We start from the raw sequence: 25,579 nt of genomic DNA on the forward strand, positions 1-25,579 counted from the left end.
GTTGTTCTCCAGGTCTCAGCTCCATAAAGGAGAACCAACTGGACGTTGAATTGCCTGACCTTTATATGCAGAGTCAGTGCCTTTGAGTTCCAGATTTTCTTCAGCTACAGGAATGCTGCCCTTCCTTTGCCTATTCGTGCTTTGAAAATCAGTGTCGGTTCCACCTAACTTGTCAACGACACTGCCCAGGTAGATGAAGGCTTCCACCTCTCCCAGAGCCTCACCTTCCAGCTTGATCGGGTCAACTGTGGTAGTGTTATCTTTCAGGACCTTAGTCTTCCCCTTGTTGATGATCAAGCCTACTTGAGTCGAGGTGGTTGTCAGACTTAATTTTCTCCTGGGTTTGGGACAGTAGTGCAAGGTCATGCCAGTTTTTGCCAACCTGCTGAAGACTGTGTCCACTAGAATGGCAGTAGAATTGAGCTTTTGCTCATTTCATTAATGAGTCTCAGGCACAAGATTCAAGTAATTTCATGAACTAAGTTCACGTACAGCAGACCTACAGTGGACTCACCCACGGTTCGACATTGAGAAAACGGGAACAGACAGCTCCAAACATTTCTGAAGGCAAATATTAGACATTGTAAATGGAGCACCTCTAGATGTTCAGCTCATGTTTGTGACCCTTCGAAAGAATGAAGCACGACCCCCATTTCGATGCACCAAATTCAGAATAAATGGTTCATTATTCTAGATCACAAGACAGAAGGTTAGGTGCAAAACCTGAACCTTGATTTTTGCAGTAAAGAAAGAATCTGTGGGAAAAAAAAAACACAGTAGAAAACAGGTTTATTGTGGTAAGGTTAAGCTGACACAGAACGTTCAAATGACTTCCTTTCAAAACATCCCCCAGGGCTCCCAATTAAACTTCCTTTGAATACCTGAACGCAGAAATAAACTGCAAGGCACAAACTATGAGAAGGTACGCTTGGACATACAAACACAACAAGCTACAATAAAACGCGTCTGCTGTTGAAATAACGACAGGTAAAATGAGAAACTGGAGAAACCCGCGTCTTTAAAAACTCTGCCGACTGCCAGGGGACACATTGGCCCTCGCAATCCAGTGGTCCAAATTTAAATCCAATCCCACCCCCTCGTTGTGTTCTATAAAATATTGTGCATATCAGCTCATCAGGCAGAATATATTTCTCAAAGCAGTGACAGCGCAGACCTAACAAGCGGTGTGTGGAGAGAAAAAAAAAAAAACAAAATCACATGCCCTTTCATTGATCTAAAATTACACAATACTGCACTGTTAAAACAAAATGCAAGGAAAAAAGTCTCAGGATGAAAGTCCTTACAAGATAAAATTCATGATTAGAATTCAAGTACAACACAGAAGATTTGATTAAAAGGTTGAACAAATACAAATCAAACCAACGAAAGATACCCCTTTGAAAAAGGAACACTTGTATTGTAATAAGAGCACAGTTTGGCATGGTCTCACCTTCCCCAGTAAACGGCCCCAACCTGTCAGGAATAAATAATGAATGCGAACATGATTATTAAAGGTTACTGTAGTACACTATGGAGGAAGAGAATGATAATCTGATGGTAAAACCTGTCAGAAGCGGTGTTGACTATTGGTGGGTGGGTGGGGGGGGGCAACCAGTCAGGACTTTTGGACACCATGGAGAAGGGGTGAAATGGTGCAGCAAAATGATGATTAAAAAAAAAAAAAGAATTCACCAGCCTGGGGAAAATGAACCCCCCAAACAGACCATAAAAAAAACAAAAAACAAAAGATGCGGCCAGACACCCACCCTCCATTTTTCAAAGGTTCAGTCAAATCACAGCTGATTACCACTCCAATCACACATAACCCTCTGTGGTGACCAGCTCTGCACTATTCTACACCTGCGAGGCAATCTGTTCAATGTTATCTACAAGTTTGACGAAGGGCTTGAATATCCACTGCAACACATGGCTGGAAAAGTAAAAAAAAAAAAAAAGCTGAACAAACAAGTGTCACTAATCGCGTCCTGCGAAACGCTTGCCACTGCTGGTGCCGACCAATCAAATTCCCGACCTTAAAATCACTAGGGCTGCTGGCTCCGGCATGGAGGAGGAAGGGTGATCTTGAGTGTTTAACCAAAAGGGGCGTCAGATTTGAGTTTAGCTGGTCCACTAGCCCTAGGATGAACCACAGAAGTAAAAAGAATGTTTAAAAAAAAAAAAAAAAGAAAAGAAAAAAATCCTACAGTCACCAGTCTTTTGCATGATGAACAAAGAAACCAGCGTATTTTTCAGCGATGTGCGAATGGGGAGGGCGGGGGGTGTTTGCTTTAACGTTATAGTGTTGCCACTCGTACTTGCGGGGCCTGGCGGCTCTGCGCCGCGACATGTCCGCATGCCACGCCGAAACGCACGGAGTCCGTAAAGGGCCTGATGTGTGCGCCGTCCCCCCCCAGCCCACCGGAGGCGCGCCAGTCCCTTCGCTCTACCACTCGGCATCCCCGATGGCTTTGGAGAAGACGTAGTCTCTTCCATTCAGGTTCATGATGCCATCTTTCAGGTGGAACTTCCATTTGTTCTTACTCCTGTGTATCTGGGGAAAACAGGCAGAGCGAGTCAGCAGACACACGGGGGGGGGGGGGGGGGGGTCGGCAGAGATCATGGGACCACAAGAATGACCCATTTCTTACAGAGGTCCTTCATGCATGCACTTGCATGTTATCCTCACTTTCTAAGGAAATCAACGACCTCCACTGTGTAACCTCACCAGAAGAGGCAGCCATGTGGTGTGTGACACTGACCTCTGATTGCATAATATAGCAATCAGTCAGGAGTGACTATGTATGAAGCAGAGTGCTTTCCATCTCCACGTCACATGCCACCCCCACAGCATCGCCGCCCCCTTACCTTGTCATACTGACACACGACCACATTCTCAGTATCAAACAGCTCCTGGCCCTCTTCATCACTCACATCGTCGCCACTGTTCAAGGGCTCCTGTGAGGTTGAGAGACTCAGGTTAGTTAATAAATAGCTAAATGTGAGAGAGACACACACTGACTGCGAAAACAACAACGATCAATCAGTAGCTAGCTAGAACATAGGTCGGTAACCATTTCATCTTAAATGTCTGACCCAATATTTACAAATTGATAGAGAGGGTTTGAGATACGATTTTTAATGTGATGTCGGTATACATGCATTTAACACAAAAAAAGTACATACAAAGTACACCTCAGTTTTAAATGACTCGGACACGTAACAGCGCAAAGTTCACAATATCATTCAGTTCTGCAGCGATAGTATTCACCCTCACCCAAGTTCGTTTGGCTCTGCAGTTGTCTGCCCTTCACTCTCCACTTTACTACTGTAACTGTGCTGACTGAGCAGTGCAAAATGTATACACTAACCACTCCGACCTCAGCTGACTATAATATGTAAATTGGAGAAAATATAATTTTACGAAGACCTAGGAAGGCGCGGTGAGGATTTAGCTACTATGAAAAGTATATGACATAATTAGGAATCCCAATAAACTTTCATGCTTCATCCAATCTCGGACACAGAAAACTCCGGAAAGCATACAATTTGACCGGAGAAATAATCTCGTCATAGAGAATGACTTTGAGGAAGATGTAAGTTATGCAGATGACATCACAGAAGTGCGCGACATACCGCCTCATTCACATATAGCTAAAGAAACATCTAAATGAAAAATAATTAACCCATAAAAGTACATTTATATTATGTTATGACATGAAGATGTGAATGCGTCTATTGTTCTGAGAAGAGCCGCAGCCTCGTGCTAAGAAATCCGCACGTGGCTCACGAGCCACAGGTTGCCGACCACTGAGCTAGAAGAACTGGGCAATTAAATTGAATTTTAATTTCAATTATGATTTTGGCTTCAACAATTATCAAAAGATATAGATAATGATGGTTTCGCAATGATGCTCACGCTTTGTGTTGCGTTATAAACCCAGTGTGGCCTTTTCTCAATTGAAAGGAAATCCATTAACTTTTACAAGTCCAAAAAAAATGCATATTTGTAAAGTCAGAGTATTGATTTAACATGATTTCAATATTGACCAAAATAATCATGATAATGATTTTTGCCATAATCAAGAAGCATTACTTTTTGCATGGCTAGCAAGCAGTGTTAGCCTTAGACATGCACGACATTGATTAACATACTGGCATTGGTCTGAAGTGTCAGTCTTGGCTGATATAGCCGTCCAATATTTAAACCTTTTCAATGTTCAAAGTTAGGGTTTTTGTTGGTTCATTTACCACTTAGAAGAGGTCTGAAAGCACCGGCCTGTGAAATGTTTACCCTGTACATTTGAGCGTTTTTCTGTGCCTTTGATTTTAGGCTTATTACATTGTATGTACATGAGTCAGTCACATCAGCTGTATGTCTGTTTTCAGGACATTTTGGGCAACTCAGATGGGTCATAATTTGAAGTGTAAATGCTGACATTCTTGATATTCTATTCATAATATTTCTCAAAATATGCTGAGATTAGAGTCTCTATGATGTGGGAAGGCAGGGGTTTCATTGAGGACATTTCTATGGCTTAGTATTGTGAAGGATGAAGACATGGTTAGTGCAAGGTGGTTAGGAATCTGATTTTCCATTTGGTAACTTTTAGAAGTTATCTGACAGACAGCAGTGCATGGTTACACACACACACACACACACACACACACTATTATTACTTTGTAACATCTGAAAGAAAATGAAATTGAAAACCACTGATTAGATTATGATCCACTGAATAAAACAGACAGTTTTAGAGTCTTAATGCTGAATGTTTATCACTATTGTTTTTCCACCTACATACGCTTTGATTGGTAAAGTGAAATCAGGGAATGAAACTTAGTCGGCATTTTAGCCTCAAACAACAAACCAGCGCTGTGACACATTGTTTACACATGTGGGAGGTGTTCCAATTATGCGATGGGCACAATCTATTCTGCTGTTTTGACTTTTGTGAATATTACAAAAATAAAGTAGTTGTCCTCCTAACGAATAGACTACTGCTTTTTGTTGGCATTTTTAGTAAAACTCCAGCCAATGAGTGTTTTTCCATCCCTTTATTTATATGCCTATAATAAATATTTTTCCCCCCAGAGGGGTAGTACGTGGATCATTGCAGAAGCAAATATGCGCGTTGTTTTCTGTCAGATGTGAATATCATCAATGTTTTATGGATTTTTGGGGTGCGTTTTGGTGGAAAATGTTTAAAATATGTCTCATTGCACACAGGATTACTCTGGAATACTTTAGCAATGTTGCAACTTAGACGACTGGATCCAGTAGCTTCTCAATACCACCGTTGTAATTCATATCTGTGCGTTATACCGATCCAAAGTTACGAGTCTGAGATTAACAAGGGTGAAAAATCAATATAATTTTGTGGTTGTTCGGTTCCAAGGGTTAATTCATTATTAAAATTTCTCTTCATGTATCAACATGTTAAGAATAACAAAATCAACCTGAAATGATCGATCTCTTACCGCTACTCTGCACCGGCAAGTACAGCAAGTTTCACCTTGCCACGCGTACAATTCAGTAACTGGCTTTTGACAATTTTACACTGGCATGCTCTTCCTGTTTAACACTGATTTTTAATGTTGTGATATTCTTTTTTGTATTCCATTAAAAGCATGTAATTAAATTCCCCAGGTAATTTGGGAAAATTTTCAAATTAAGTTAAAAGATTTGAATCTTGATTATCAAAATAATCAAATCAATGAATGGAATCAAATTGTAACAGAAATTAAAATTCTCCTAATGGGTCAATTCATTCCCTCAATCGTAAATCAAACTGGCTTGGGGGCAACAAGTTCGACCCCCAGCTACAGGATATTTGCACAATTTGTGAAGCCATTAGGGAATGAAACTAATGTCACTATGACATTAGTTCAAGTCAGACAGACATTTCAAAGCGCAAGGTTACTTGCATGCTTTAGACTAATGACCAGTCTGAATTATTACCTGGGCCTTTGATTAACGCACATCTCTTTCTGATGTTTTCAGAGACTTGTGCCTTCTGGATGACGGCTAATCGTTTAAATGTACGTTAATTAAGCAGGCATTTGTTCAAAGTGACACTAAAGAGGAAAGCTTGGGGTCAGAATGGGTGAGCCAGGGTCCCAGGAGTATTTGGGATTACAAGCCCAACAGTGATACGATTACTGTTGGCCATGGGATTTAAACCAACAACCTTATGGACACAGGCACAGATTACCAACCTACTCAGCTACACATCTGAGTCACAAAGACAGACAGCCAGGTAAGGAGCTGTTAGAAAGGAGCACTGGGCTTGCCACGCTCCTGCCCAACGCCTGACCTCCTGCCTGAAGGAAGCAGCGCAGCAAAATGCCTGACCTCTTCCACCTGTCCATCCTCTCCACCATCCTTGTCCTTGTCCTCATCTTCATCTTCGTCGTACTCGTCTTCCTCTTCCTCATCCTCCTCCGAGGATGTATCCCCAGCACCGTCCACCTGGAGCATCATGGGAGGGGGCTGCTGTGCGGGGGCTTGCTGCTGCTGGGGCTGCTGCGTCTGAGCCTGCGGCGGCGCTGCCTGCTGCTGCGGCTGGATCTGCACGGCTCCCTGGCTCGCCTGCGCAGTCATCGCAGTCGCTTGCATGACCTGTCATACACAGAAGCTACAGGTAAGACTGAGAAACCGAAGAACCTGCCGTTTCCATTAAAGCAAAACTCATATTCCCCCACAATGCAGATCACAAATCAGAGGGCACCATGCAGTGGAAGGGACGTCAGTCTAGCACACTAAAAACAGGTATTTCAGAAATACCATCTAGTAGGGGTGTAACAATACTGTCTACCACGGTATATCATCAAACCTTTTGGTACATCACCTGCTGTAGTATTTAGCCCTTGAAAATAAGACCCCGGTTTTTTAAGATGTATTTTCTTGGTGAAAACACACTCTTATACTCACGCCATTACATATAGAGAAATGACAGGCATATTGTAATATTGTAGTTCACGTGTGCCAGAGATATTCACAAGTAATTTTTTCCAAGTCAAGTCTCGAGTCTTTGAAGGGCAATGCCAAGTCAAATCTCGAGTCTTTGAAGGGCAATGCCAAGTCAAGTCTCGAGTCTTTTGTCCCAAGTCCAAGTCAAGTCTCAAATGAACGTTCTCTCATCAGATGCTATCTGCGGAATAGGCCTACAGTATTTTTGAGATAGACGTTCTGAAGGATTCTTCTTCACGTACTCTACGTTTTAATATTTTTTCCTGAATAACCATTTGGGCAGCTGAACAGTTTTACCAGGTGCACTGATATAACAGTAGCCTATTCTATAACAGCGATTAATGCATAGGATTAACGTTAGGCTACGTCAATAGACTACATCCATATACACTCTGCTGCCATCTGCTAACTGGTAGCAGAGTATAGGGCTTCTATTGGCCTGCTACTTGCTGGTAGCCTAGGCTTGAGCGTAGTGAGATGCTAATCAAATAAAATGGGTGGGGACCAATAAAGCTGTAATCTGCATGTAGTCTGTATAGCCTACAACTGTGGTTTGATTAGTTTGCTAGCAGTAATGTTACTTGTCCATACGCGCCAAGTTTCCCTTTCACCTAACCAAGTGACTGACCAATCCCTTGTACGTTTTGAGGTGCCTGATGAAGTTGGACGTAGTTGAGCCGGCATCATTTGTCCTGATGCCACACACTTTGCAAGTGGCCGTTCGCTTGTTAGCCGTCTGTGTGAAGGCTTTATAACCAAATGCGATAACAAATGGCTCAGCTGCAGGTGAACTTGCCGTCGCCATGGTCTGTGTTGATTTGAAATCTGTGTCTCTGCGCATGCGTTATGTTGTACGTAATATCAAGGGAGGGAAATATTCAGTCTGCCTCCGATTTTCCCATAACACATTGGAAAAACAAATGAATGAATGTATGGTTATTTGGAAATATAGAGTTTAAGTAAAGGGAGACACGTGTTTGTTTTAAAACTAAGGATGCCTGAAACCTTACCACTGCCACGGCCCCAACACCGCGATACATACTGAACTATGGGCAAAATGTATTCAGCCACTCTGCTAACCAGCGTCTTACACAGACCATATTAAGCGACTGAGCTTAATAAAACATGTTACACTGTTAAAACAAATCAGATCAGAGGCTCACACGGGAATAGTGAATAAGCCTTAACTGGGATTATTGGGACTGCAAGTCACCCGAGCTGCTGTTACTGGCATTTGACGAGAGCCATTTAAAAAGGCATTTACCACAACTAGCTGAAATGGGGCCCCGGGCATCAGCGCCATCAGCCATTAGTTTGGACCAACTGTTCATCAGTGAACAGCACATGCCAATTTTTCTGAAGACGTTCTCCTGATTAAGCCTTAATATAAACCATTCAGGCACATAGATGATGTATCTCACAAAGTTTAAAAGGTGGCAGTCAGAGACACATGGACGATCATCCAATGGCTAAGCTACACATTAACAAAATCTTTGAGTACCGCCCCTAAAAGTCCAGGGTGACCTAGGAGAAGGGCAGCAGGTACCCTTTGTACGCTGTAGTCACAGTAACCAGCCTGGCTCTCGGCTCACATGGCCGAGGGAGGGGCCAGTCATAAGTGGTAGAACATCCTGAAGGCTCACCTGCGTGTTCTGTGCGACTTTGTTGCCAGCCAGGACAATCTGTTGAGGCTGGATGATGACACCAGTCTGCTGGGGGATCCCGCCTTGCAGAGGGGTCAGCACCTGATGAAGAGCACAACCTGGGTCAAAGGCACATCAACCACCAAATGAGCAAAGCCACCCCCCCCCAGAAGAACATCTACCTGCTGTATGACCGGCGCCTGCACCCCTCCAGGCTGCATCTGCTGCAGCACCACCTGCTGCTGCGGCTGGAGGATGTACTGGGCACCGTTGGGGGCCCTCATTACCTGCAGGATCTGACCTGGGAACCAAACCACACCGCTAACAAATCCAGCTAAACTTACACAAATTATCAGGAGAGTCATTACCACTCTCAAACCTGGACTAAAACACTACCCAATGTAACAACTAGTGTGAGGTACAAGAATTAAATAAAAGTGCACCCTCTGCTAGTCCTTTGACAGTGTCTGGACCCACCCCATGGGAACAGAGATGCCAGGGGGGGCTTTACCTTGATTGGTTGTTATCAGCTGCTGGTAAGGTCCGACTCCCGTGGGCAGGGCAAGCGTGGCTGCAGTGGCTGCCGCACTCTGCGGGGACAAGCAGCCGACACAGAACAGAGGACGTCTTAGCAAAAGCATATTGAGGGATGCGACGTCAACCGCTGTCTAATGCAGCCTGAAGCTCATCCCCAGCCAACACTCAGGGACAGTGTCACACAGCTGCACAGAAAGCATCTCAATCAGGTGCCAGGTGACTCACCATCCCTGTGACGGTCATGTGCTGGAGGACCTTGGGATCCTGCATGATGACCTGCTGCTGTGGGGCTGCAGGCAGAGGACACACACACACACACACACACACCTCAGTCACTCTACACAAAGGAAATGACATACCACCGGAAGCCACAGGTGACAAAGATAAACCTCACTATTCAAGACCACATCTTAAAAGCAGTGATTCCAGGGTGAACCCTACACTACACCACAACTATGGCTCACAGAACCAGTGCTGGTGGGCTGGTTCTCGCTTGGTGCCTTTGAGAACCTGTCAACGCTTCCACCAGTTTCCAAAAAAAAGAAAAAAGAACAGAACTGATGTTAAGTAGTGCAAAGGTTCATATCCATTCCGTTTTTGGATTTATTTTGATTTTAAGTTTTTAAGTTGGTTTTAAACGACCTAGTTTCTGATTACGTTTTTATAAGCTGCGGAACCAAAAAAATGAGCCTTTAAGTCTCAATTTTTCAGAGTATGACTCATTGCGCCCCAACTCTCTTGCCTGTAGCCGCCTTTGTCTCCGTAAAGGTTCCCCCGTCTGAGTTTATTCTCGTTCCGAGTTTTACCGCTGTCCTTTTAAGGATTGCACAATAAGAGTCTGCTAAAAACTGAACTTTGCTGTCTTTATGATCTCTTCACCATTTGAGCGCCACATCTTATTTATTCTATCAGTGACATGTTTATAAACTACTATTAAATCTGGCCAGTAGATTGTTTTTATACTGTGGAAAACAAAAGATCAATGTAACGTTATTTCGCGAATAAGCTGGCAAGTTGTTTCACTGTCAGCACCGGTGACAAAAGAAAAACTATTGGTTATGGATTAAATTTTCCGGGTATGCAAAAGGTTTGGACGCACTTTCACCAATGTAACAGTTCCAAATTTTGAGACCAGCTTGTCTATGGTGGTATGCTGGAGCAGTTTTTTCTGGCCTAGGGCCAGTGTTTTTTTGCGGTGGAAATGCGCGGAACCAGTTCTGGATTGGAAAAAAGCCCAGCACCGCATTTGTGGAAACGAGGAATTAGAGCATCACAATGTCTGGGTTGAGAGGCCAGGATGACATTTCCCCAAGCTGAGGTCAGAACTTGGTCCAGACCATTGGAACATCTTCCTGTTATTCTCGGAAAACCTAAATACTGGCATTTTGCGGCAGCCATCTTCTGTCAGCTGAGAGGGTGTCCCACATCATCCTGATTTTGGATCACGTGCCATGGATACCCCACTAACATGTGTCAGTACAGAACAGAAATACTTTACCCCCATGGGGAAATTGGGTAGTTCTCACATAGCCCATCATGCTTTCCAATACAGAAACAGGTGAGAGCAAGTTTTGGGGTCAGCCAGTTTCCAGCCTCCCTGGAGAAATTGGGGCTAAAGGCCTTGATCAAGAGCCCCATGATGACGTCGCTCTGTCGACCATGGCACTTGAACCAGTGACCCAATCACAGGTACAGAGTCCTAACAGCAGAGCCCCACACCGTGCCAAGTGAGCCACAGACTAACAGATGCAACCAGAGCACCTCCAAGCCCTATAAGTATCACAACCAGAGCACCACCTGTTCAGGCACACCAAAAGGGGGGGGCGGGGCTTACCTTGATGGGTGGAAGGCAGGACGACCTGCTGGGTATGTGCCTGTACCTGGGCCTGGGGGGCATGCTGATGCGGCTGCGCATGTAGGGTCTGCTCCTCCGAGTGGAAACCCTCCACCGCCTTCGACTGCATCAGCTTACTCTCCCACAGCTGCCGGGGGTGGGGGGTGTCATTGAGCAAGAGTCACAGCAGGCCAGCCAAATATACTCTAAACTGCGAAAATAAACCTCTCCCTCACTCTCCCGTTAATAGAAAATGGGCCTGATGAAGGAGAGTTTATCAGACAAGTCGCAAAGGACCAGAGGGCGACAAACTGACCATCTGGCCCAACACAGCTAAACCCATTTCAAGTATACATCACCTTGCAATAACTTTAGAATATTACCAGCCAACTTCACCCACTAGAACTCAGCTATTTTAACACTTTAGAAATAAAAGGTGAAAACAAAAGTTATACCGTTTTCAGATCCTGTAGGATCTGTTCATCGACACCCTCATCCAGGAAGAGCTCCCGCACGTCATTAATCACATCCTCAATGACACTCCGATAGAGTTTAGGCTGGGGGGGGAGGAAAACAAGTCACATGAACCTAAAGCAGTACAAAGGAACCTTAAGGCATGACAAACGCAGCTTCGGTTTCTAAGGAAACCCCAGAGCAGCACCATGACAACCATAAGCCACCATGGTGCCATGCTGCTCTTTTGATTCCCCCCCATTGTCCCTCAGTCTTCTGATGCAGACAAGTAAGGAAGCAACCATCGAATCATCATCATCACATGGGCATTCACACAAGAGGGAACAACCAGCCCTTCAGAGTCCGAGGGCCAGCAGAGGACATAAGGTGCCCTGTTTATGGGACCGAACATGATGGGCAAACTACCTAAAATGCTTCACAACTAATGTGGGGTGTTCAAAAAAAAAATTGGGCAGCTACTATTGTACTTCTAACTTGATAATTATGGGCAAATAAAGGTGATCACTGACTGACAAAAGGGACAATTCACTACGCACTCAGGTTATAGCAAATTGCCCAAAACAGTTTATTCAACACGTCCAAATAAAGCCTGCATTCCCCGAGAAGTCACACTGACCTACACTCACACAGCCCAAATGTAACCTTCCACAACATTTTCATAACCCATTGCCACCCAAGGTTATAAATTCTATCTACATATACAGACACAAGTCTGTCCACAGAAATAGCATGTCTAATGTGAGGAAGGTCATGGAGGAAAGAAAAATAAAACCTTAAGAGGCTGCCCCCCCACTGGCTTTTATTACCCAGCAATTGATTTAGTGTTAAGTTAAAAAAAAAGTAAATCATTTAAATACATTTAAAATAAGACATGGTGATGCTTTCTAGAGACACAATCTGAAAACTGGGGGAATTCCTGTGTTTGTGAAACCGTTCTGAATTCACCAAAAACATACAGCAGAACAAGTCACTACATGCGTTTTCACAACCCGAGGGGGGGAAAGCAGGGATCTGACCTCACATTTGTCAAATAACAAGCAGATCAACACAGCTGCAGCTGGCACCCAGATACACTAAAGAGCTTTAAGGATGTCCAATTAGATTTTTGTTTCATTTGATCTAAACAATGGGAGTACTAACAATGTTATTTAATAAGCAGCGTTATTTAAAAATGCATGTCTTTTCTAATCTACATGGCAGTACTGAATTTCCATACTAATGTGATTCTAAATAAGCAAAAGCACGCATAGGACGGCGACTTAGCGATAACTAAACGCCGGGATTCATCGGCTGCTAAAGGTATCGCGGGGATCGGAGCATCGACCCCCCCATCCCACCCCGACCATCCGCAGGCATGAGGGAGGCATCCCTAACACGGACGGCTAGATGCGGATCCGCTCTTCGCTCCGCGAATAAAACGCGCTTGGAGGCCCGTTTATGGACATCGATATCCTTTCGCTGCAACGTTACAATATTAATTTCACCAATTTAAGAAGCAGAGCGGTGGGGATGTGCGCGCACGTCCGCCGCTAGGAGCGGACCTCCCTCCCTCAGCCCGACGGCTCTCTATTTAAAGGACAATCCGCCGGTTTATATGGAGAGCCGGTGACGTAGCGTTGAATAGCACCTTCCCATCCCGGGCGGTCTATATTAGAGAGCCGCTATGGCTCTATATAAGCCAAGAGCAGGAGCGGCGGAGGGTCAGAGCCGCCGGGCGGGCGAAGGGAAGGAAAGCCGCGGCGATCGGGCGCCGCCGTACCCACGCCTCTAACCCGCAGCCGCCATTTATTATGTCCGGCAAGGTGGTGTGTGCGTTTACTGGATTTTCATTTGGTTATTTCTGTTTTGGAAGGAGGGTGGCAAAGAGTCGAACACAAAGAGGGGCTTGTGACCAAATGCACATCGAATAATTTTATGAAAGGGGGGTGGAAAATAATTTAGCAGCGAAACCCGAAACTGCAAAACGAGCAGCTTGGTTATATATATATTTTTGTAAAAAATCAGATCTGCCGTGGTGGGCGACGTCCACAAATGCGCTGGGCAGTACTGCGGGAGATGGTGCTTTCCGACTGGGGACACAGATAAGACCGCCTCGTTAAACCGGACGCCGAGACATTTAATGTTGAATGCGCTTGCCCCACTTCTGCAATAAAAACAGCGATTTACTAGGGGGGTGGGAAAAAAAACAGATGTTTGGACGCCAGCTAGCGTTAGACGGACAGAGATGGGGAGTACGGGATGGACACAAGCCTATCCAGCCACCACCGACCCGTTAGCATTAAATCACATTTAGTATAAAAAGTCACCCGGCAAAGAGGGCGGCTTATCCACAAGATCACACTCGACATCCCCCCTCCCGATCGCAGCATAAAGCCAGAGTAGAGACGGCGTCTCCGAAAACGAGTCAAAATCCGTCTCGAAAGAGGGAGGGGAAAAAAGAGAAAAGTTGAAGAAATGGCCGCTTGCGGCTAGCTGACACCCCGCCACACGAACGCGGCCCGCCGGGCTGAAAACACGGCACATTCAGCAGACCCTCCACCACGAAGCGGCAGCGCGATCGGCACACAGCGGACAGGCAGAGAGGATTCACTCGGCGCCGGAGGTCGGGCCGCACGGAAGGCCGGTCCTTACCACTGGGTTAGAGTTAGCCGAGCTCGCCATTACTAGCGGAGTATTAAAAACCCAGAAGGAAAGCAAGCGGACGCCAAAGCACACGGGAAACGGCTAACACCTGGAGCTTAAAACCTCAAAAGAATTCGACATCACGCTCTTGTCACATTAATAAAAACAAAATAAAAGCAAATTAAAAAATCGCGAATTGATCGCAAGCTTATCGTTAATCCCAAGGCTGCGTCGCTCAGCCGTCCTTCTTGCGCCGAGGCCCTCCTTTATATACGGAGCATGAAGCTGCAAATGCGCGAGACACAGGGCAGACTCCAGCCGGCCATTAAATGAAATATCGCGAGAGTAGCGAGGCGCCAGTTGCGGGCGGATTACGCGCTATTAACATACGGATACAGCTCGCGTTCTCGGGAATATGTTTTTTTTGTGCGCGCGTCTGACAGCCGGAATGAAATTAACGCAGAACACTAACATTTAACCATTTTGCCGCTTCATTATTAAACGGTTATGATTATGGCAGTTAAAGTTATTTCTGCGATCTTTCTTTACCAAAAACAGTTTTGCATAACTGTATACATGTGAATATTGATTAATATGTTATTTTATTCAGACTTATATGTAAGTGAAAATGTGCCCTTTTTACACAGACAATACGTTAATTTCTAAATTTCATTAACCGGGTCACAAAAGCAAAGTTTGAAGTGAGTAACAGCCATTTTCTATACTTTTACAACAAGCAGTTAAGAAATAACACATACTATCCAGGAACAAAATTTGTGTTGCACAATGTAATTAAAAAAAATAAATTTCGTGTTATTGAAAAGTGTGTCAACACATTCACCCAGCGATCCTTCCGAAGGCCCAGTATTTAACTGCTGTGAAAGCAAGCATACAGTTTCAGGGCCGAGAAAGAATGTTACCATTCAAGTCCGTCTGGACAGGCAGACAGTCAGAGAAAAGAGGGTGACACTGACAGGGAAGAGTAACTAGTGACTTAGGTGTAGTATTGATCTTAGCCACAAGAGGGCAGCACATTACAAAGATTAAATGTTTTGCGTAAAGTCTCTCGAAATGGGACTCAAACTGCGGGGTCCCAAAATGTGTCGTGGGGCGAAGGATTTAAATGGGCGACTTTCCAAAGGTGTCTCCGGACAAAAACTTTCAGAACCACTGCTTTAGCGGTACTGCGCATTTGAAAGGAGGCTTTTAAAAATACTATTACATACCTTCACAATTCAGGCCTACATGCACTGTGTATGTACATTTTGTCATGACATATTGTAGTACTACTTGGAATAATGGCATTTACACTTAAATGCTCGGTATTTTGTGTTTCTGTAAATTTTGAAATGTTTAGATCAATAATTGCAGGGAGAATATCTGTTAAAAGTGTTTAAAACGCAGCTTTGAATGGAAGACTTCCATCCACTCTAATTTCTTACATACACAGAAAATATTCTCTTTTTAAAGTTGATTAATTCATGTTCTATCTAAAAATAACTACAGTCATTGGCCTTCTTACCTGCTATTTTTCCTTGATTTTTTTCTGAGAGAAAATGAGCATTATTCAGAAACAAAGACTGGGGAGAATTGAAAAGAACAGAGAGTGCGGCATCTACTGTTATACTGCAGATTCTATGCAGCGCTCTTTCTCATCTCAAGTTCTCAATCCTTTTATCCTGATAATTAAAATTAGAAGCTCATTTTATTTTTGGCCTTATTTACCTTAATGGGATACACAGAATTATGTAACAAAAATGAAACAAAAAAACTTTCATCTGTATTTCATACACTTGTTTTGCAACCATCTGAAATCTCTAGATCCTGCGTCTTACCTGATAATACATCAACACAATTGTTGGGAAAATAAATAATAAACCAATTTTTATTATCACCATGGAAACTAGCTGTTTCTCTCACTGCCTCATAAATTATCATGGGGGAATTAGCTTAGACATGCACTGTGGCTGATCAGCCAATTGATGCAAGCAGAACAAAACAACATTGTTTATTCCATCGACAAAATATTATTCCATCTACTAAGAGAGACTTGCGCACACAGACCCACAGATAGATCCACGCAGCATTCTGACAGCTCTGTACATCACTACCGTTGCGAGAGGAATAGAGAAGCAGGGATCACTTGGAGACAGAACTCCAGCCTCGGTGATGTGATTGATGCTCTCCTTGCTTCCTCCCTTTGAGCGCCTTTGGGTGAGCATTGACTGCATCTCCTAATGTTTGGACTTTGTTTCCATAGCTACACTTTTGTTGCATTTCAGCTCAGAAATACTTGATATATCAAAAAATAGTTATGTGCTTATATATATATATATATATATAAACACATTTCTTGTCTCCCTTAATGAGCAGTCATCTGCCTGTAGAATCATTATTACGGATATAAATGTATTTTCTTGTTAGGCTCTGACACTTTAGTTGTAATATAATTAGGCAGTGTGAAGTTTGACTGTCAATCCCATTTTACCATCCATCCATCTATTGTATCTTCCAGCTGCTTATTCTGGACAGGGTGACAGGGATGCCTGGAACCTATCTCAGGCAGCTCCAAGCACTGGGCTCCGACCCACCACCCACCGCATCCCCGTCCAATGCAGACCACATACACTCACACACTACAGGCAATCTAGAGATACCAGTTAGCCGAACCGCATGTCTTTGAACTGCAGAGAGAAACTTGTGTATCTGGAGAAAACCCGTACAACATGGAGAGAACGCACAAACCACACGCACACTGTGATCTGTGTCATAAACACTCCATTGCCTTATGGATGGCAAATCCTACTCTCACCATCCATCCATCCATCCATCCATCCCAGGAGTCACAGGGCACAAGGTAGCAGGCACCTTAAACAGAATTCTGCTCCATCACATGACTCACACACATACATTCACACAGAATAACATGCTATAGGCATTTTGCCTAAAGTGCATGTATTTGGGCTATAGGAGGAAATGTCCTACCAAACAGAATGGGAGCATGAATCGAACCCGTAACCTGAGAGGTGCTGCTGACCCAAACCATCAGGCTGCCTCCATCATCACTATTCTTCAAATCCCTTTTCAAATATTCTTCATTTGAACAGCTCACTGCTGACTTTCCGGCTTCCTTTCAAGCTTCAGTCTTGATGAAAGGCACTGAAGCATCTTAATTCACTCCGTTATGTAACATCGGCAGATTATAACGTCAGTATCAGACTCAAGGCTTGCAACAAGGTGCATTCACTTTTCTTATATTGGAATGACCCATGTTACGAAAAATATAATTTCAGGGTTCATATTAAAGTTTATGACGAAACTTTAGTCCAAAATAAAAATGAGGCAATTTAGAGTTCTCAGAACGTTCAATATTATGTTGACGGATGCAAGTATGATATTTAAGTGAAAATTATTATTAGAAAAAACATTATTATACTTGTGACCAATAGATGGCAGGAGAGTTCATGAGCTGAGAGAGGCTTCCGTGTAATTTTGCCTGTGCGGTGAGATAGACGTAACTCCCCGCTGTTTATTAAGTTATCTCTACGGAGCTGCTACGCAGTCATCGGCGCAGTAATAATCCGTGTTTAAAGAGGTAAATAACAATAGCTGTGATTGTTATACGCGTTTTGCTTATGAGAGCTTTCTGTGTTATTTTGCGCAAGTAAAAGCGTGTAATCACTGTGTTCGGTCGACGCCATTCGGCAGAGTTCGGTCATGCAGCCAGCGAGCTGTTTGGTCTGCAGGCATCACATAAGACACGGACTTCTAATGCATGATACCGTTCGTTTTACTCTCAGAAGGAAATTTGTTCGAGCAGCCATGAGCAAAACCAAAAACTTTTAATTGCTCAAGGAAAATAGATGAAAGGGATATCTTTATGGGTAAAGTTAGGGGAAAAGGGGTTTGAAAAAGATTAAAGAATAACAATAATGACTATACTCATAGGATAGCTGATAGTACAGCCATTAAAAAAATGGAACAGAAGGCCGCCTATGCGGTTCCCAGAACAGCGCTACTGTCCTGCTCCTGACAAGGGTACCTACTCCGGATTATTGCAGCATTACTAAGAACAATAAGAAGAACATAATAATAATGTGTTTCATAATATAATGAATGTATAAGTGGCACATAGATCGTTCTTCTGAAAATAACTGCGCAGCATTTCCTCGTGAGTCTAAATCACGGTGACCACTCACTAACCGTCACCACCGCGGGAAAATGGCAAGGAAGAGTGGGGGGGGAAGCAAAGTCAACTGGAGGCCCATTTGCAGACATTCACAGTCTGATCGAGCTTAAAGACACGGACGTCAAAAAGGCTCACCCAGCGCAACATCTAATTATTACATTTGCAGCAATAAGAGCCAATTTGGCTAAATCTTGCAGTAATTAATAGGTACGAACGTCAAGCTGTCCTCGGATCATTTGAACATGTCTGTTCAGGATTTCAGTTTACTCAGAATTCATTATGACGTGCTCTCTCTGAATGTCTAAATCGAGAGAATGGAAGATGTTAAGTTTCCCCGTTATTTACGGCAGAGCATCTCTTAAAAGCCCCCTTTAACACACACTGGACATGTAACACACCCTTTAACAGTTAGAGGACAGACCTAAAGGTCTGCCTTCTGAAAGAATCCCACTAGTCACACGAGAGAATGGGTGATGGGAATGGAGGTGATAGGACATTAATAACTGCTTGGATACATTTAAATCAGAGTAATAATCTGTCTTAATTATTGTCCAATGGGAGCTGACTGTGGTGGAGGCAGAGTACTAGCAATTCATGTTTCTCTCTTTTTTTTCCCAGGGGTCATGTGACCTTGCACGTAGGCAGTTCCACAGAATTATAAAGATAGAAACTTGCTCTCTTGCTCCTTTCCCACGTCCTCATGCGCAGCCACGACTGCCCTCCCCTCCCGATGAAGTGTTTCTAATCCAGGCGCAGCCATGCCCCCAGTCGTCTTCGTCCTATGCTGCCATTTCTGGGCCTGTGGCCTGTGCTTGGCCCAGAGCCGGGCTCCACAGTTTGGCCTGGACTTCAGTGCTTGGCCAGCGCTGGATCTCCAACGTACCCCTCCCCCCCCAACACACACCCCCCTCTTGTCACCGCAGGCCCAAGATGTTACCAGGTGGTTTCCTGCTGGTTGTGGATGTTCTTCATGTCTACCTGGACCTGGAGCTCTCCACGGCAACTGGAGGGGTTCGATCGGAGCGAGGGCGGGGGGGGGGGGAGGGGAATTGGTGAGGGTCATAAGCTGTTTCAGGCTGTTCGGGAGTCAAGGTTAGTGGAAACAGCACCTCCCCGCTGCCTGTTCATTCATTACTCATTCTGCCAATTTATCCCTCTGGTTAACCTACTTTCAGCAGTTAGGATGGCGGGAGCTTCCCCCCTCTCCTGCTTCCTTGCTCCCTGGATTTTCTGCTCTCTCTTTCTCAGCCTCTCTCAGGCACATGCATATTTTAGTCCATTTACAGTACTGACATTGCAAGGAAGTATGAAAGGGAATGGTGAGCTAAGGAATTTCAAATCAGGGATTCACTCCCTCCACAGATTTTTTTTTACAAGGGGTGCATATAAAACAAATCCCAGCCTGTCCACAGATGCTCTCTGCTCCACCCTGGAGCAATGAACTCTGGGATTGAAGGCGTACACTTGTGTGGAATGCACAGCCAGTCAGCTGCGCTAAATGAAACCTGAAAGATAAATCGACATGGTGAGCGGCTGCGGGTAAATCTGTCGTACATCCCGGCTCAGTAACAACCCCCTGGGCTCCACAACCACGGCTGCCGGCCAAGACATGCCAATTCACCCAGATAAGATTCAATTAAGCTGGGGAAAATCAATTGGCCTTCATTGTCCGCAGGTGACGCAGCTCTGCAAACAAGGCTAAGGGTGGCGGGTCATGTGGAAAAAACACAAGCCATTGGCCACACACCCCTCCTTCTGTACATTAATGCACCAATCATGAGAGGCCTCCGGTGCGACTGGCAGCGTGTGTTCAATACCATAACTGCCATGAGTTAGAGCAGAGTTAATGACTCTAGCTAAGGCTGTTAGGATTCATGTGGCTGGTGGCTTTGCTATCGCACAAACGCAGCAGTGTTGACTTGGATGTAGGTGTGTACACACACAGGACATGTAACACACACAGGACATGTAACACACACAGGCATGTAACACACACAGGACATGTAACACACACAGGACATGTAACACACACAGGCATGTAACACACAGACGTGTAACACACACAGGACATGTAACACACACAGGACATGTAACACACACAGGCATGTAATGCACAAAGGCATGTAATGCACAAAGGCGTGTAACACACACAGACATGTAACACACACAGGACATGTAACACACATAGGCATGTAACAAACACAGGCATGTAGCAAACACAGGCACGTAACACACACAGGCATGTAATGCACAAAGGTGTGTAACACACAGACGTGTAACACACACAGGACATGTTACACACACAGGACATGTAATACACACAGACGTGTAACACACACAGGACATGTAACACACACAGGACATGTAATACACACAGGCGTGTAACACACACAGGACATGTAACACACACAGGACATGTAATACACACAGGCGTGTAACACACACAGGACATGTAACACACACAGGACATGTAATACACACAGACGTGTAACACACACAGACGTGTAACACACAGGCATGTAAAACAGGCACCCACTATGTTTTCTTTTATGTGTTTCCTTCACAGCCGTTAAACTGACACCTCACTAACTGCCTTTTAGGTCTGTCTGTAAAGGAGCTTCCACACCTTGTGTTAAGCACCTTGGGGCAGCCATGTTGGGGGGGCATTGGTGTGTGACGGCTAATGGAAGCCGAACAGCACCAGAGCTGAGCTACGGACATTCTGAATGTGCCGGGGTGGACGGCTCCCCGCACGCAAAGGTTCCTACAGGAACCTTTGATGAATGCTGCTGTTTCACAGATTAATGGGAGCTGACGGTGACTATGGTGGCTGTAGGACAAACGGCACCCTTCTCAAACAGACGTTTAATTATCCTGGTCCACATTTAATCACCGCTGATTGTCAGCTAATTACCACTGGTCCTTGTTTGCTGGTGTAAAAAAGGTGTATTAAAAATGAACAACAACAACAACACCTGAACAAACCAAATGTATTATTGAATACAGATTTAAACTATGAATTGTATTATAAAAAGAAAATGAAATACTTTTATTCAATATCATCTGGCTTTCAAGACATTGTATAACTGCCTAACCCATATTTTGTACCAAAAGGAATTTTTATTACCCTGAGTCTACATCTGGATGCTTTACTTCCGGAAGCCACTCACTCAGGGGTATGGCAGCAGATCCCCAGCTGGGACTCGAACCAACAACCTACTGAGTCTTTCAACCTACCTGCAAACAGCCACTGAGCTTCATTGTGTTTTTAAAAATTAAATCCATCCATCTTCCATAACTGCTTATGCATTACAGGGTCACGGGGAACCCGGAGGATGCACGGGGAATGCGGCAGGGGACACCCTGGAAGGGATTGTTGAAGAGCACACAAAGTCACAAACTGCGGCCGATTTAAAGAAGGCACTTCTCCTAAGTGTTTCTGCTCTGCGGTAGGAAACAGAGTACCTGGTGAAAAGCCACACGAATGGGGAAAACAGTCAAACTCCACACACACAAAGCTGGGGGTGGAAGTCATACTCACAGTCCCTGAGGTGTGAGGTGACAGTGCTACCCACTGAGTCGCCGTGCCATTTAAATGAAATGTAAACTATAAAAAAAACACAAATTGGACACAAAGAGAACGCTCTCCACAGGGAGAAGGAGATGAGTGTGGTTGACCTTTGCATAGAGTAGCAAGACTTCCTCCTACAACTTAATTTACTGGCTCTCACAGAGGCTCCATGCAGGCCCCTCGCGAAACGCCAAAGCTGGCATCCGCCACGGGCTGCGGGGAGACCCCATGTGTAACACCGCCAAGGTCACTGGGGTCGACAGAGCCCCGGCTGCTGCCCGGCTGTAATGGAGAATTCATTCTAAGGCAGTCTCCTGTGTACAGAGGAGAGCCGAAGAGGACGACAGCCTGGCAGTGCACGAGATGGGCTGAGGGAGAAGCAGAGATAGAGACAGAAGAGTTACGTGCCGTAGAATGTGGGGGACGGGTGTCAGATATGGGGAAGCAAAGGCAAATCGGTTTCCCTTACTGCTGTACTACTTTACTTCCTCATGGTCGCTAGCAAGGAACGTTGCTACCTTCCGAATACGCTCCACTCTGCAGCGCATGACATCGCATCCGAGGAACCCAGCGATGGGCCGGAGGGCCAGATTAACTGCATGGATGAGCCGGCCCTCTTCTAAGTGATTTTTTTGACCCACAAATCAATCTCTGAGAATTCTGCGCGTTGATATGTAGATGGCTAATACTCCTTAATGAAGCAAATCAATATTAGGTCTTCCCTCAAGCTTGAGCTCTTTGATACCAAAAGTCTTTGTTGTGCCGAGTAAAAGTGTCTTATTATCCTTTGTGGAGAGGGGCAGGGACAGCCTATCAGGGCCGAGATAAAAACGACAAGGAGCCATTCGCCACCATGACAGGGCATCACAATCCAGGAGTGACGCCCTGGAAGTCCTATTGACGCGGAGCAGAACCCAAGCAGTCCTCATGACTGCAGGTGCATATGAATATTCATCGTTCCCAAGGCAGTTAGACATTCGCTTCTGATTCTAATCATCGCTGGCATGCTTGGAGTGTTCATGATTGCGGCTCAGGCACTGGGAACGGTACGTAATGGTCCTGCTTTCTCACGGATACTCATCGGAGAGGCCAGGACCCACCAAGGAATGAAGGTCACTTGGCTCTCTGGTAAATAATGCTCCCAGAATCGCTACAGAAGCCCTCCATGACTTACTGAGTGTGTTGACTGTGGCAAAACTGTGGCGCCCTCTGGAGGCCATAAGGGAGACGGCATTTTTCCCCCCAAAACCTTCCCTTCTTGTGTTTAGGCAAATTACAGAGAAAACACAAATGCATAGAGCTTGAAATCTATCCTGGCAATCAGCTGCTAATACCCCCGATTCAGTTTAATCCAGCCATGTTTGTGTCTGACTTCAAAGTGCCAGGGGTCAATTTAAGGGGCTGCGAGACAAATTTCGGTGGCTAGTAGCTTTCCATGTTTTCCATTCCCTGGGTCGCTGATTTGCGTTGGTGACTCATTGGGGGCGGGGGGGGTCCCTCATTTTTTCATTACCACCCATGTATTTCCATGCCTGCAAAGACCAGCCATCTCATCCCAGCCTTCAAAGACACGATGTCCTGAGATAAACCCCACGCCAGTGCTGTCTATGTGCTGATTCTGACTCCACAGCAGCGAAACCCGAGAACAAGGAGGCTGCCGGCTGTCTGAGAAACAGCTGGCGTTCCGCACCGGGCCGCGAGGGTGAGGAAGCACAAGCTGGGAACGTGCCCCGACATTCAGGTGAGCTCCAAAGATCACCATTCCAGAACAAGACCCATAACTCTTCAAAGTCACCACACTTTCATCTCTCAGAACAGCAAGCCCATAATCCTCATTCATGTTTTCTTAGATATGATTCATTTAAATGAATGTTCAAATGGATCTTCTTCTATCCCTGCTGACCTGGGAAAAATCAGAAACTGGATTAATACTGTAGTCTTTGTTCAGATTGCAAATCAATGTTTTCTGTCCCAAAATCCAGATGAGCTCAGATTTGCTGCCTTTGTCACTATGAGTGACATAGTAGATATTGCGAAGAACTATAATGATCTGTAGCCACCTGCATCTCCTCTAGTCTTACACTGCTGAGTATAAAGCTCAGTACTTCCACCGTGTGTCTCCAGTAGCACAAATATTCACAGGCTTTAGTGGTGATGAGTCCAGCCGTGTGTTTTTGTCACCACCCCCTCTGTGGGGTCAAAGGTCAGTGGCTTGGGGTTGTGTCCAAGTCCCATGAAGGAGTCTGTTTTCCTTGACATTAACTCTCTCCTTTGAAGCTTCGGCGGAAGACGCTGCTGACATGGCGCCTCTCCCCAAGAGAGCTCTCCAATGCATAACTTCCTTTTACTGGCCCATCAGTGATGACCAGCTTCCCCAACATGTCCTAAAATATCCCACAGAATATCCCATGGAAATTCCCCTAAGAGAGAGAGGACTCAACTAACTATATGGGTCAGTTGTATCATCACATGCCAAAGACACAGATAGATATTTGAATGTCCATCCAGTGGGAAATTACCTTTAGGGCAGAAACACCCAGTAAGAAAGCTGTACCAGAAAGTACCTCTAGAATTATATTCTATGAAGTTAAATTTAAGTGCGGTAACTATGATTGCATGTAAGTCCATAACAGAAGCAGCAAGTACAGGAATCAGACCATGCAAAGCCAACAGGTTTATTCTGTTTGGCTGCGCACCAATATTCTGCTATGATGTCATACTTGGATCCTCTTCATCTACTAGCTGGGCTTTCCTTTAGCACAGCTCAGAAGCACACAACCTGAAGGTTGTGATGGCACTTAGCCCCGCGTGGGTCATACAAAATGAATGCAAGTGGCAGTCTGCATAGGAGCCTTGCACAGCTCACAAACATGCATGTTTTCTTCACTGTCTTTGTTGCATAGCAACAGAGTTGGCCATGGGTGTGGTGAGGGAGCGGCTATGAACGAGGCAGCGGGCTCTGATTTCGATTGCACGTCTTTAATTATAAATGAGACCCTATCTGCTCTTCACTTACAAATGGCAACCATTAATTACGAAGGTGCTTGCAAACAAGGTGCTCGAAAAGATCATGTCTATTCTAAAGCAAGCGTTTACATTATAAGCTCTGGTGTACATTTAAGAGCTGGGACACATCAGAAACAGTCTGAATAATAGGAGTGATGTCATTGGCTTAGCCCATTTGTAATGTCAAACCTTGACACGCTGTCTAGTCAGCTATTAGTCCGGTGTTTTGGGAACCAGACCAACATAATCGAATGCCAGGAGGAGGAGCTGTGTTGCATTTCAGCAAGGTACACGCCCCGAGCTCCATTGATGTGTACAGTATGTATAATACTTAAGCCATGTCCCTTTGAACACAGGCTCCATTTATGCAGATGCATCATGATAAATAATGATGATGATGGTGTTTGACCTCCACTGAATGCCGTCTCAGAGCCCAAAGCCAGGCAGGAGTACTTCAAGAGGGGCGTACTGTACATCCAGACCAGCCCTGCTCCATACAGGGTGAGGAACAGCATCCCGTGAGTCAAAAGAGTGAACACTGAGACCTGAACACTGAGACCTGAACACTGAGCTGGGCAGAGCTCCGAAATCCCGCTGTCTATAGAGAGCAAAGCATTTTCACCAGCTACCACAGAGAGACCTTAATGCGATCCGGCATGTTCTCTTACTTTGACCTGGATACGCTGTTCAAAGATGAAAAGACAGATGAAGAGATTCCTCCCCAGGGGAACAA

At 44.9% G+C, this 25,579-nt stretch overlaps 1 protein-coding gene across 1 annotated transcript; it reads right to left on the bottom strand.

Annotated features, from left to right (window-relative positions):
• Positions 1-772: 772 nt before the first annotated feature.
• gtf2a1 (general transcription factor IIA, 1) lies at positions 773-14,418 on the bottom strand. The gene is made up of 10 exons (XM_072702487.1): positions 14,090-14,418; positions 11,440-11,541; positions 10,985-11,132; positions 9,376-9,440; positions 9,125-9,203; positions 8,796-8,914; positions 8,614-8,715; positions 6,353-6,619; positions 2,866-2,955; positions 773-2,551 (listed from the first exon to the last, which is right to left on the bottom strand). Exons 1-10 carry the CDS (start codon positions 14,117-14,119, stop codon positions 2,444-2,446), a joined length of 1,110 nt encoding a protein of 369 aa, XP_072558588.1. The 5' UTR covers positions 14,120-14,418; the 3' UTR covers positions 773-2,443.
• Between the last annotated feature and the right edge of the window lie 11,161 nt (positions 14,419-25,579).

The sequence above is a fragment of the Paramormyrops kingsleyae genome, chromosome 19 (genome assembly GCF_048594095.1).
Source record: "Paramormyrops kingsleyae isolate MSU_618 chromosome 19, PKINGS_0.4, whole genome shotgun sequence".
NCBI lineage: Eukaryota > Metazoa > Chordata > Actinopteri > Osteoglossiformes > Mormyridae > Paramormyrops > Paramormyrops kingsleyae.